Source organism: Pygocentrus nattereri, chromosome 16, assembly GCF_015220715.1.
Source record: "Pygocentrus nattereri isolate fPygNat1 chromosome 16, fPygNat1.pri, whole genome shotgun sequence".
NCBI lineage: Eukaryota > Metazoa > Chordata > Actinopteri > Characiformes > Serrasalmidae > Pygocentrus > Pygocentrus nattereri.
In genome coordinates, this window is record NC_051226.1 from 23436541 (window position 1) to 23451146 (window position 14606).

The window sequence follows — 14606 nt, forward strand, 5'->3', positions numbered from 1 at the left end:
ACTTGTGTAGTGCCCCATACTAAACCAATACTTGATCCAAATTTACTATGATTCATGTCAATCCTCTTGAAAATTCCTGCAGATCTTTTTTTTTTAATGAGTTATATAACATGGGAGAAGAGAGGAAATCCAAACCAACAATAAACAAACCAAGGACTTATTGACTTTGTTGAGGAACAAGTTAATATGGTGCACAGCAAGCATCATTGCAATGACTCATCCATGTGCACCATTTTTGAAAAGGTTACTGAGTTCTTTGGAAGATGCATTTTTTTCTGCAACAGTTTGAGCGCCCCTGGTCAAATTACATGTTTGGTTGATTTTGAAATAAGTTAACACATTCTTTACACAGAACGTATATATGTATATATGGTATTTTTCTGCAGAGCGTCTATTTATTTGCCATAAAAATATAAAATGTGCCATAACTTTTGCAGAGGCCACATTTCATGTTTGTTTTTTTCCACAATATGTTAAATTCCATAAATAAACAGTAATTGTGTATTAAAATGTGCCAAAATAAGCCAAAAGTGTGTTCTCTGCAGAAGATTATTAACTTATTTTGTCACTTTTTTGCATAGAACTTCAGCTGAAGTGAGAAGACTGAACATTGCATATAACAGTGAAATGTTCATAACATACACACACACACACACACACACACACACACACATTTTCTAAGCCGCTTCTCTTTCAGGGTCGCGGGGGGGGTGGGAGAGGGCTTTGCTGGAGCCTATCTTAGCTGTCATCGGGCGGAAGGCAGGATACACCCTGGACAGGCCGCCAGTCCATCACAATTCAGACAGACAGACACAGACAGTCACTCACACACTCACACCGAGGGGCAATGTAACATGTCCAATTGGCCTGACTGCATGTCTTTGGACTGTGGGAGGAAACCGGAGAACCCAGTGGAAACCCACGCAGACACGGGGAGAACATGCAAACTTCATATAGAGGACCCCAGTCGCCCAGCCGGGGAATCAAATCCAGGCCCTCCTTGCTGTGAGGCGACAGTGCTACCCACCACGCCACCGTGTTCATAACATATAGTGCATATTTTCTTTTATTGTTTAAATGGTCAGGCTTCCACTCCTCACTCATAACTCAACAACAAACCAGTCAGTTTGAACTGTTTTCCTTAAAATAATAAGCCTCAGAACAGACCAAATCTGAGAACTTTAGGGGTTAAACATAACAATGAAGCATCACTCATCATAATAACATGTTGGTTGTATTAGCAGTGCTGAAACTTTGCCAAAAGAATGCTTTTTAGAAAGCACACACGGAGCAAATTTCATCACATAAACGCTTAACTAAACCATGATTTTACATGCACAATTCAACACAAGACCAAAAACGAATCAAAAAACTATATCTCTTTAAAAATGTGTTTATTTTACAGATAAAATGTTTTCATGACTTCATAAAATTCACTTTTTAATTCAAATCATTAATCCAACTGAATTAACAAAAGTTGAAATGTAAGAACAATCAATATTGTGAACGAAATGCTTAATAAGTCTGCTACATCGGTAAGCAGCAATCCAAAGCAATAAGCATTACATCTGCACTCTACTACATAAACTTTACTAGGGATGTTCAGTTCTTTCGCCTCAATCTGTGTCCTTCAGTGTTAAGCATTTTTTGTTATAGAGTTTGATCTGATCTTTGTATTTTTGTATATAACAGCAACACAGTGCACATTTCATATGCATTAGGTAAGATATGCTAGATCACCACTTTAAAATGCTGCAGTAAAAGATGTGATAATTTCATACATTTTATAGTGCTGTAAATAAGCCACCTTCATATTTCAAGTTGCTCTAATATCTATGCTAAGTGTGTAATAGCCACATTCTTCAAATTTCAAACCTCAAATACCTCACTGTCATATGCTGTGGATAAAGTCAGTTTATATCTCTTATACAACAATGGTGTTAACAGTGCGCAATGGTGTAAAACAGCTTTAACCAATAGCGATCCATATTAATATAACCAACAGCAATCCATATTAATACAGCCAATACCGATCCATATTAATACAGCCCATATCAATCCATATTAATACAGCCAATACCGATCCATATTAATACAGCCAATACCGATCCATATTAATACAGCCCATATCAATCCATATTAATACAGCCAATACCGGTCCATATTAATACAGCCAATACCGATCCATATTAATACAGCCAATACCAATCCATATTAATACAGCCCATATCAATCCATATTAATACAGCCAATACCGATCCATATTAATACAGCCCATACCGATCCATATTAATACAGCCAATTGTGATTTATATTGATACAGCCAATATTGTTGATTGGCTTTGATAACAGTCTTTCAGCTCAGATCAGGACATCCCTTTCAGCAGCTGCAGATGAAGACTACAGCACTGCACAATTTAGAGTTTCCACTGATTTATTGCAACTAATTCATTTAAAGACTCACTTAAATCTTACTGAGGGCTTATAATTAGCTGAGAAACTCACTCAGTCATCAGAGAGAAACACCAAAATGTGCAAGTGCTTTAACCATCTGCTTTCGGAAAAACTCATCTCTGTTTTGAAGTTATGTAATTGCATTCTTTCAACATTTCAATTTCTAGAATATTTTCAACTAACAATCAGCACATAATTCATATAAAGTATTCTGAACCCAATCTACAATTATCTCCCTGCACTGCAAGCAGCAGAATGTCAGTGTTTCTGACCCTTGTTTGAGCATACTCTCAAAAAACCTTCTTGAAATGTGCATTTTTAACCAAAAAATGATGTTATAATCATTACTAAAGTGAGATATAGCAAGATATACTGAGATAGATAGTATGGTGCAATAATAGTACTAAATCATTGTGAAATGTTTCTCTTCCTTCATTAAAAAAGTATTTCTTTTTGAAAACAGGAAAAATAAATGTACTTCAGTCAGAGCTAATAGATATAGCAAATTAATCACAGAGTAAAGTGCTATGACTATTAACAAACATCACATTAGGAAACTGTTATCAATTAGTATGAAGCTAATTTAGCCTTCATTAGATGCAGCATTGTTATGAGAAATGATTTACAATGGCTGGGTTCAAGACCCTTTCAGATTAAGGCAGGGGAGTGGAGCAGCACTTAAGCAGGGATACAGACCACTATGTGACCAAAATCCTGTTTTCCTCAAACTCTGGTGTAAACTGGGACTTTCCTTAGTCAGCAAAGTATCCCTGTAAAGAAGATATCAGTGTTTCAGTCATCACACATCTATAAGCCTCAATACTTTTGTTTACATATTCAAGAAGATCATAGAGTCTTTTACAGAAGCTTCAATGGTGCATAAAATCATGAAATCATATCAACAGCATTACAATATGTTTATTATCAAACATCAGGTATTAATGGTTATAAAAATGTATACACAAATCATTACGGTGGCAATTTGTATTGATTTTGGAATGTTGGAATTAATTATGAATTCTTTGGAAACTGATTGTTTGACTTTGTAATCTTAAAATTGATTAAACTTTATTTGGGATTGTTAGAACTGATTATACATGATTTTGCAATCTAAGATCTGATTATATTGTGTATATATTATACTGATCGTGGAATATTAGAATTAATCACAATTGATTTTGGGATGTTAGAATTGATTATAACTGGTTATAATAATATAAAAAACACAGATGTTTTTGCCAAAATAAAAAAATAGTACACTGTTTTTATTTTCCTGTTTTTACATTACTGTATAAATTTTAAACAAAAGATTTTTTTTTTGTAACTGAATCATCAAATTGTGGAGATTTTATGATGCATTTTCTACAGAACAACTTATTCTGAGGTCAGTGATTTTCTCCTAGTAGGTAAATCTTTTTACCTGTATTATAACTGCAGCAATGACAGCCAGCATGCCCAGTAGAGCCAAGCGGCCTAGCTTGCTCAGCTGAGCCTCTTTGAGCATGAAGAAGCGAGCCCAGCTTAACTTCTTGGCCGTGTGTGGAGCGTAGCGCATCTGGTTTGCCCCCTCCATTTTCAGCTGCTTGATTAGGCAGCCTTTCAGGTGACTCAGATGGTCAAAGCTGAACTTTCCATGGTAGCTGCCCATCCCACTGTTGCCTGCAGGGGGAGCCACAAACATATGCTTTAATGCTAAGCACCAGCAGGAACATCACAGAAAAATAACACAGACATAAAAACACAGCTCATGTCATTAACTATTCTCTGGCAACAGGCCGAATCACGCCTACTTTTCATGTGTAGTGAACGTTTATAAAGTATAGCCATAAAGTATGTTTAGTAGTTAGAATTATATATCGTGGATAACCTGCATTGAGGTTTGGTGTAATTGTAAGTGATTTGAAGTTTATGGGGCTTTTACTCACCAACACCACCAAAAGGCAGAGAGCTGACTGAGTAGTGGACCAGGCAGTCATTGGCCAATACCCCACCACTGGAAGTCTCTGAGATCATACGTTGGATCAGCTAAACCAGGAAAGGAAATGCTCAGTTTTAAAATCAATAATGACTACAGACTGATCCACCTATGTTATACACTAATATAAAGCCACAATTAGGAACTGTAAATTTGTTAAGGCATTTAAATGGAGTGTTTAAGCTTTAAAACCTTAAGTGGCAGTTATCAACAGCATTAATAAAAGTATTGTGTAATTTACCTGAACATCTCAAACTACCAGGCTTTCATTCCTCACTTATAAAACTCAATAATAACTCAGCCAATTTGCATTGTTTTCATGCAATTACTGAATTCTAAGACTTACAATGTAACAAAACTGGGAATTTAAGTGATAAATTATTTCTCAGAATTCTGTTGAAAATGCAAATTGCAAGCTTTCAAATTATACCACGCTTTTGATTTGTAATGAAATAATTACATTTGAATAGTAGGGCAAAATGACACTAGTAACACTAAATGTCTAAGAGTTCAATGTATTTGTAGTACATTCTATGAAATTTAAAAAGAAAACATGGCCCTAAATCCAGGGATCTTTCTGTGCACTAGGATATTCAATGGAAAGTTATTCCCAGAATCTGTGCCAATGTGTTAGTCTTTGGTGTTTCACTTGATGGTAAAGGAAGATTTTACCTTGTTGTCTGAAGTGAAGATGTAGAGGGCCAGGGGTTTCTCTCTTTCATTGATGAATTTGATGGCTTCGTCCACACTGCTGACATTGATGATGGGCAGCAGAGGCCCGAAGATTTCCTCTTGCATCACTTTCGCCTCTGGCTTTACATCCTTGAGGACCGTGGGGGCTGTGTGGCAAAAACACATTACAATCAGCGTTGTTCAGTTAGGACCTACAGTGTACATCTGACACAAAATATAACTAATTTACTACACTTAAAACAAAAACTCTGAGTATTTCTACCATTATACCACAATTATTTACTTATTAATTAAGACTAATTGACATTCCAAGTAAACTGTAGAAATCCCTGTTATCACTGCCAGTAACTGTTGTAAAAAAAACATTGTATTTCCACTTTTGTTGTTTTTCATTTTTGCATAGTTTGAAAATACATACTTATACCTTTACATTGTGTTAAAATTTCATGATAATGGATCAATATAAATGACTCAGAAAAAAATCTTTTTACATTAATTTCCCTTCAAAGGAAGGGAATGTTCTATGAATGTTCTATGAAGATTCTAATTATTATACATAAATTATAAAGAATAAATTATAAAATTATATGAATATGATATTGTGCAATATATTATATATATTATATAATTATTGTAAATTATTAATTGAATTTGATGAAAAGTGATTGTCTTGCCAACTTGAATGCAGAATGAATATAAATGTAATCAACTGCATAGCTACGTCATTACATATGTCATTACATTATTACATTTTAAAGGTACAGCAAAATGACAGTAGGAACTTTGGGCTTTGGGTTAAACATATAGATACAAAAGCCTCAGTGTACTAAGTCTAAGTCTACAATGTGCTAGCATTACAGCTAAATACACTTACCAATGTAGCACTGTGATTCATCATTTTCTCCTCCTACAGCCAAGGTGCTGTCCTGCAGCAGTGCCATCACTCTCTTGAAGTGGCGCTGGTTGATGATGCGCCCATAGTCTGGGCAGCTTTTGGGATCATCTGTGTAGAATTCCTGGAAGAAAATTAAATCCACCAAAATGAAGAGGATATTCGCTTAAATCGTTTCAAAACTCCAATCAGCTGACAAGTCGAGTGACTCAATGCATTGCTGTGGAGTTGAAGTCAACATTACCTTCACACATTTTCTGATCTCTTCAATAACTCTATCTTGGATGCTGGGGTCGCAGAGGACGTAGTCTGGGGCGATGCAAGTCTGACCACAGTTTGAGTACTTTCCCCAAGCAATACGCCTGCAGTGTAAGAGAAATGTCATTCACTTTATTTACTAGTTTTTGTATTTCTTTTTAGATCACAAATTATACAACCTACAAAGGATGTATTTATATCAAACTGCAAAAATATTCCAAGTCAGAATTCAGCTGTAAATGTGTTACAATAACTACTTGTCAATGTCAAATGACTACAAGTAAAGTCATATGCAAAGGTCTGGGCACCCCTGGTTAAAGTATGTTATATGGATGGGTAAATAAACAGAAATTCTGAACTACATTTGCAAAAAAATACCATATTTTGGTTTAATTCCTTTAGCGGACAGGTACATAATTTTTACTTACAAAATCCTCAAAACATCCAATTTAATCTGGGTGTTCATATTTTTGCATATGACTGTAATCACGTTGTTGTGATGCTACAGCTGGGAGGCAGGAGGAGTGCTGGTCGTTTGCAAGTTTTGTTGCTGACACAAAACAATGGCATTTAATGGGATAATTAGTAGAATGTCTCATTACACATTCATGATGCACGCTGCCACAACGTCATAATGCACTGTTACACCCCTTGTCGTTTACTAGGAGTATAACAGTGCATGGAAGGTCTTAGATCTGGTCATTTGATCCTCCTGGTCTGAAGGGACTCACCGGCAGGCAATGGTAAGATCACAGTTTTTATCGATGTAACAAGGGCTCTTTCCACCCAGCTCCAAAGTAACAGGGGTTAAGTATTTAGAGGCTGCCTCCATGATCAACTTGCCGACCGCACAGTTGCCAGTGTAGAATATGTGATCAAAACGCTGCTTCAGGAGCTCCTGAGTCTCTGAAACTCCACCAGTAACAACAGGGTACATCTCCTGAAATAAATACAGAATCAAACATAATGCTCAGTGCTTTGCACTGACACAGGCAACTTAACCCAGTTGAAGATAACTATTAGTGGTAGTTCCAGCAACTTTTATTTTAGCTATATTTTTAAGCTTATTGCTTCTTGGAGTTCCTTAGGCCTGTCTGGATAACCATGACAAAACAGCAATCAAATGCCAAAAGGAGTTTCTCTGCTGGATTGACTCTTAATCGTTTGAGCTACTAATAAAAGGTCAAAATTGATTGTCATGATAAGATGAAGAATTCCAAATGGTTCAACCTCTAGTTTTTCACAAAAGAGAGTAACACTTCTCCAGTGATAAATGATAACTAACCTTGTCGATGTACAATGGCAGGAGTTCCTCCATCACTTTTGAAGTGTGAACAGACACTTCAGAAGGTTTAATAACAGCAGCATTACCTGTGAACAATTAAATACAATAAATTTAAACATATAACAAAGCTGAGTGTGAAATATTTAAACCAATGCAAAACTTCATGAAAGGGGAGCTCAAAATTGTGATGACGGATGTCATTAGCCACTGGATGTAACATAAGTTAATATGGTTGATAAATTCCAACTAAAAAGTCCAATTAAAAGGGGAATTCCACAGCTTTCTCAAACTTTCTGCAGAAAACAGTAGATGTGTTAGGAACAAGATGTCTGAAGAATTTAATGTCTCCAAAAGCTCTCACCAAAAGTTTCTACATGAAATGGTTATGAAAAATGCTCCCACATGTACAGCAGATGAACACATTACACGGGGTTAAATTAACACCATTTTCAAGGGAAAACAGTTCTGCAAGTTAGTAATTCACTGACTAGCTTATTGTGCTTGTGGTATTAGATCGTACAGCGGGTGTTAAAAGTACAGACTAATGTAATTTGGAGGTTACGAGATTACGAGACCACATCTGACCCCATGAGACTAATTTGGTGACTGCAAGCTACGTGTTAGACACATAAGCCTCATAGCTTAAAAACTGAAGAAACAAATATCAGATGCCAAACATGTCTTATTTGATTAACTACATTTGGGGTAAGAGGGAAAGTAGTGTACAATTGATTTTTAGGTGAACTCTTGCTTTAAAGCTGTTTCAGGTTTGCACTAAAACTTTAGTGCCATAGAATATTGAGTTGGCTTTGAACTACTTGATAGGATAATTACAGGGTAAGGAGTGCTTACTGATATGAACAGAGAGACGACCTCTCACTTATAAAAGGCACTACCTTTAAGTGCTGATTGTGTCACAGTACAAGTGTTCAAGGTAAGGCAAATTGCTTATGCATTATAATCATTTATGCAAAGCCCGTCCAGCTTACAGATGCTAATGTAAGGCACTAAAACCCATTCTTTAATTCTTTAAGCCATTCTTTAAGCCATTCTTTAAGGGCCATTAAACAACCATGAATAATATAGAAGCTGTAGGCTAGTCAGTGGAAGTCCATCTTAGATTAATCTCAGATAGACCGACAGATGAACTGAAAAAGGCTTAAAGCCAATATCACTGTGCACCTTAGCATACATACAGAGATTACTAAGCAAGGTTTGTGATAACAGTTGGGGAGGGAATCTACCGTATGCTATTATCTATTTGCACATAGCTTTCTTGCAGGCTTGGGACAAAGTGCAGTACCACACAGAATCAAAAAACCTTCCCAACCAATTTACTTTTGTTTCTCAGTGTATTAGAGGTGAAATATCATGCTAACCTCTCTCTAGTCTCTTTTAGGCTCGGACTGATTATAATTGTCATCAGTAATTATGGGGTTTTGGGCTTTTAATAGCAAACACTACTTCACATTTCACCATGCCTACCAGTGAAGACTATTTGCTTGTAAGGGCTACACAATAGACTGTTCCTTATAATTCCTTTTCCTTTAATCCCTCTAAAAGCTACTCTGTTGGCTAGTGGCTGAGATTTTTTTAAGAGTTTAGAGATAATCATTTAGTCTAGCATGTATTTTCTAAACATATCAATTTAGATTTATCATTATTTTACAATTATCAGCACAACTTTGTCACGCTTGGCTCCTCCCACTCCTCCATGTGCTCCTTTTGTGTTTACTTCCCAGTCTTGTCCGTGTGCTTTTGTTTTGGTTTCCAGTCCTGCCCTCTTGTTTCATGACTTTACCCCTGACTGTCTCCACCTGTGTTTCCACCTGTCCCTCATTTACCCTCATGTATTTAAGCCCTGTGTTTTCCCTTTATTTTCGCTGGTCTTTGTTTGATATGTTCTGATTGTTTGCTGGTGTTATTTGATTCAGTGTTTCTTTCATCATGTCTGAACCCCAATCTCTCTGTATTGGCTTTGTGAACCTGGACTGTCATGACCACAACCCTAGATTTGCCCGAAATAAACCTTGCTTATCTCCCTATATGCATCCATTTCCTCGCTCCTCGTTACAAACATACAAAAACCGAGAAGACACATGTAGATTTACTGGTAGTTTTGGATAGTAAATAAAATGGCTATATTCATGTTGTAGAAATTGTGACCTCTGGTTCCCACTAGAACTGCTGTTGCTAAGTTTCTCTACAATTTTTACATTCTCTACAACTCAACATTTTAACATCAACACATTCTGACTGCCATTGTTTGCATCCTATTGCCTATTTTTATTGAATGAATTTTACAAAATTCAGTCATTGACACGTAAACAAAGTTCTTCAGGTTGTTTTGATGTGAAATGGCCCATCAAAGTAGAACTTACTGACTTGGATTTCTTTATAGTGGTGTTGTTAGGAAGCAGGGGTCGCGATGCCCATACTACTACAAATATAGTGATTTTACTCGCAAAACATCCACTGAACTTACATTCTGAACTTACATGTGTGTTCTGAGTTTCTGCAAATCTGTTCAATCTGTTTGCCTTACAATGACTTGCATGTACTCTTCCACCATTAATGCATTTAACATAATCTATTTTAGTCTTAAGTCTTACCACAAAACTATGGTAAAACAACATCAAGACTATTATTCATAACTATTTCATGTAATAATGTTATGTTGTAGCTTTTAGAGGCATTAACTGCTTCGGACGTCTGGTTCCTATCACCACCGCTGTGAACAATTCTGACTCTAAGATTTTCTAGAAGTAAGCATCTTTGTTTATGTCTTAATAATTTATATCTGAATTTATAAATTCAGAAAATCAATGGAATTCCACTTTAATTCCCTCTTTATCACACCGTTTCTATTACTAGATTGATATTTAGCTCCACATGGCAAAGAACAGATGTAAACTTACAGCAGAACTGCTGCAGTAACCTTTTGTATTACTTAATTACAACTGATTGCTGATGCTAAATGGTGTATACAGGAGATAGCTTCTTGTCAAAGAAGTCAAAATGTTGGAGTAATTAGCTGTTATTTTCAAAGCATATTAGGAAAGTGACAGTGACACAGGGAAAGGTAAATACTGCAATGTTACTTCTTTCTTAGTATTTTTCATCCTTACTCTTTGTAATGTTGCACAGAAGTTGAATAAACATATATTATGTATGACACGAATGCTGGCACAGCGAAATAGTTTGTGTTTGCAAAGGGTGGCCACTAATAAATGGCATTCTAATAGAGATATCAGACAAAGCAGGAACGAAAACACTCACAGTGCTGCTTGGAAAGCCAATTACACATCCCAGCATCTAATCATTTTTAAAAATACACAGTGTATTTTGTATTTTAGAGAGCTCTGTACTTTTTCTCATGTCTGGCTGCCCCTAGCATCTTCTCAGGTTTACACACTATGCAAAACTAGCACTGCCATAAGAAAATAGTGCACCTGCTGCAATGGCTCCTATCAGGGGCTGGATGGTGACAGCCCAGGGGTAGTTCCAGGCTCCAATAATGAGGATCACTCCCAGAGGCTGTGGCTGAATGTACACCTGATCCGAAAGGGTCAACAGGTTTTTAGCTGCAGGCCGAGGGGCAGCCCACTTTGCCAGATTCCTTATGACCTGTTGGATCTCTCCTTCCAGACCCACGGTTTCATAAAGCGAGGTGCCAACCTCACTCTGCCAACGGAGGAACCCACAGTGATCATCAGCGCAAAGACATATGAGAATCTTATACATTTAACTGATACTGTGCACACTTCTCTACACTTCTTAGTTACATTCTTGTAAACAACATTCAGGAGCATCCTACCCTACTGAGGTCCTTCTTGAGAGCATCTGCTATTTCCTTCTGCCTCTCCTCGATGAGGCGCTGCAGACTCTTCAGTTGATTGATGCGGTACTCCAGCGATTTGGTGCGGCCTGTTGCAAAGGCCTTCCTGGCACGCTCCACGGCCTTCTGCTCTCGAGACATCCTGTGAAAGAGAAGGTTGTTTATTTCACTGCACTTCTACATTGGTCACGTCTGAGCTGATTACATTCTTCTGATACATGGAGAAGATAGCCTTCTGGAGGGATTTCTAAAAATCAATATTTCACACAAGCACCAAACTATGGTGCAGTTTATTGCACTGGCGCCAAAACGCATTTGGACATTTGCGCCTTACTTAAAAATGTGAAACACAATGTCAAACCAAGTTGCATTATTATCAGACCATTCCAAGACTGGAATTTTCAAATTGGCCCAGTATGCTTTCAAAAGGCAGCTGGTTTGTTTCAGACTGTTTTCATTCAAACACACGTTTCGGTTCCTCCTCTGTGCTGTACAGAAACCTTAGTACTTGAATTCTAGATGGAATTGTTCTCCAGGCTTTCTCCATGCAAAAAGCCTCCCATCAGTATTTCTATTTGAAATATAGTTTATATAGTCATTTAAACAACTTCATTACAGTTCACCAATAGTTAAATGGTTACACTGTCCAAATATGTTTGTGCTCCATTCAAGTCAGAAGGTTGAGAAAGGTGACTCTTGGCCAGTGAGAGTCTGGGAAATGCGTATGTAGTCCACCAGCATGGATCTGCTTAGCCTGACTGAGCCAAGGGTCGAAGGGAAAACTGCTGTTTAAGGCTAGAAATGGTAAAACAACTGTCAGATTAGTCATATCATGGGCAAAAGCCAAACGTGTCGCAACAACTGAGCACAACAGCCAGCCGAGAAGTGAGAGCTGCAGAGCTTCTCAGGCGGAGTTTCTGAATCAGCAGCGAACTGTCAGTCTGTCCAAATCCTCCAGCTTTCTCCAATCACTCACTAAATGTGGCTAAAGGCGCTGTTCAGAAGTCTGTCATGTGACTCAGTTTGGGTTAGCAGCTCTTAGTAGCTGTGCAAGACATAGCGGACAAATAGCTGCAGCCAGAGAAGCGGAAGACAGTACCTAAGGTTAGCTCTGGGTCTGTTTATCTCCTCCACAATAAAAGTAGCGAGAATAACCAGGAAAACTGTTCGCTTTGAGCCTGGAAATTTCGGCAGACTGGGGCTGTGAGAGGGAGGATTTAACGTTTCCCATCTTCAGCTGCAGATAAGTTGCTGGCAGTCTACATCGCGTCCTCTGTAAAGTAAACAGTAACGGCTGGAGCTGCACTTTACCTCAGTGCTGTTCCTGCTGGTGCTCTCGGGAGAGATTCTGGTCCTGATCTAGATGCTGACCCTGACCCTCCTCTCAGGGTGAATGCTCTTAGCAACCAAAAACAGACTGCATTACAGTCCCGTTAACAGTGCGGAGAGGGGGAGGGCAGATGTGAATGAGGGATGGACCGAGGCCGTACATACGACACCAGCTTAGGGCATTTAGGTACATCCTGGCCACACGTGCACAGGGATACGTGTATTTCATAGGATGCGTATCTTCGTGGACAGGAATCAAACCCGAAAAAGCTAACATCTGTCAAAACGTCAGTTTTGTATTCATATATGAAACGACGTTGTCGCCAGTAACGTGAAATGAGCGGAAAAGAGAAAGAGAGAATCTTTTAAGGAACATATAAGGATGCTTGTTATTTATTGTTCAGAGCTACTGCACAGTTTTAAATCACGTGTGAAGGCAGAGGCGCGAAGCTCAGTCCTCCGCCAGTTGTTGGACCTCAGTGATCTACGCTCTCCCGACGTGGCCACGGAAGGCCATTTTGTTGGACCGGATCGTTTTGATTGGTTCTTCCGCACGTCACTCATTTGTGATGGACTGGGCAGGACAAAGCTGCCACTGCAGACTGACAGTGGTCACCACAACACGAGCGGTCTGGCAGTAGTGTCACTGTGAGGGTCACAGTCAAAACTGTAGGTTTATTGCTCTGTTACTAATCTATAGGCTTATTATGCAGTAATTACGACTATTGTTTGGTAACTACTGTGTAACTAATATGCTATTAGTTAGTATTTATTTGTACAGTCTAGTACCTGCACTCTTTTACTACGAAGCCACGCTGTTGTAACACGTGCAGAATGTGGCTTGGCATTGTCTTGCTGAAATAAGCAGGACGTCCCTGAAAAAGACGTTGCTTGGATGGCAGCATATGTTGCTCCAAAACCTGTATGTACCTTTCAGCATTAATGGTGCCTTCACAGTACACAGGGCACTAACACACCCCCATGTTACTAATCTATAGGCTTATTATGCAGTAATTACGACTATTGTTTGGTAACTACTGTGTAACTAATATGCTATATAAATTTATTTGTACTTTTTTATATCATTTGAATATGGCAACTGCCCTTTACATTGTGTGAAATTTTAAAATTTTAATTTCATTCCATTTTGATGAATGGACCAATAGAAATGCTCCAAAATTACTTGGAATAAAATCTCTTTACACTTACATTAAATGTTAAGAACATTTTGCCTTCTTCCTTTATTTAATCATATTTTGTAATATATCAGTGATGATATCTTTAATATGCTACACCTGTTATGTAGTTATAGGAATGAAGGGTAGAAGTGTGAACTGACATAAAGGCACAATTTTTAAAAGTCAAAAACACTGAGTAGTGTGACCGTTATATTAAATATTGAATATTTAAATATTAGATGTAAAGTAAAACCAATTGCTGGTAATTTACTGTTATTACTTTATTAATACAAGAACTAGTCTAATTGTAATGATTGGATGGAACATCAGCTGAATAGTGTGAAGATATGGGGTACTGTGGATTAGAGTAAAGACATTAAGTCTGCAAAACATTTAATAGGTATGCCAATGTGCAAAATACTCCTTGGTATTTGGGGGTGTCCCATACTCCAGCTAACATCCTACAGTACTTGCCAGAGCAGCACTGCTACTACAGCTTCAATGACACAAACAAGTTTGGCTCAACAATGCTTCTTTTGGAAAGGCCCTTTCCTATTTGGCAGTGGGCTCTTCCACACAGTAATTGAGATCTTACACATCTCCTCTAGTGTCCTTTGTTTGAGAAATGAGTAATAATTCACTCTTTGCACCAGTCTATAAGGATTTCTGTCTTTGAGAAAAGTTCTGTGTGATTGTGTGTTCTT

The 14606-nt window shown here is 37.8% G+C and overlaps 1 protein-coding gene across 1 annotated transcript; it reads right to left on the reverse strand.

Moving 5' to 3' along the window:
• Positions 1 to 1377: 1377 nt before the first annotated feature.
• aldh3a2b (aldehyde dehydrogenase 3 family, member A2b) lies at positions 1378 to 12844 on the reverse strand. The gene is made up of 11 exons (XM_017704378.2): positions 12707 to 12844; positions 11375 to 11537; positions 11010 to 11241; positions 7558 to 7643; positions 7004 to 7212; positions 6259 to 6376; positions 5997 to 6138; positions 5102 to 5268; positions 4380 to 4479; positions 3875 to 4113; positions 1378 to 3224 (listed from the first exon to the last, which is right to left on the reverse strand). The coding sequence occupies exons 2-11, from the start codon at positions 11534 to 11536 to the stop codon at positions 3207 to 3209; spliced, it is 1473 nt and encodes a 490-aa protein (XP_017559867.1). The 5' UTR covers position 11537; positions 12707 to 12844; the 3' UTR covers positions 1378 to 3206.
• Between the last annotated feature and the right edge of the window lie 1762 nt (positions 12845 to 14606).

Coding starts and splice junctions, on each gene's coding strand:
- aldh3a2b (XM_017704378.2), bottom strand. CDS start 11,536: ATGTCTCGAGAGCAGAAGGCCGTGGAGCGTGCCAGGAAGGCCTTTGCA. Junction 7,213..7,557: donor TGCCATTGTACATCGACAAG/GTTAGTTATCAT, acceptor TATTTATTTCAG/GAGATGTACCCTGTTGTTAC. Junction 6,139..6,258: donor AGATCAGAAAATGTGTGAAG/GTAATGTTGACT, acceptor ATTTTCTTCCAG/GAATTCTACACAGATGATCC.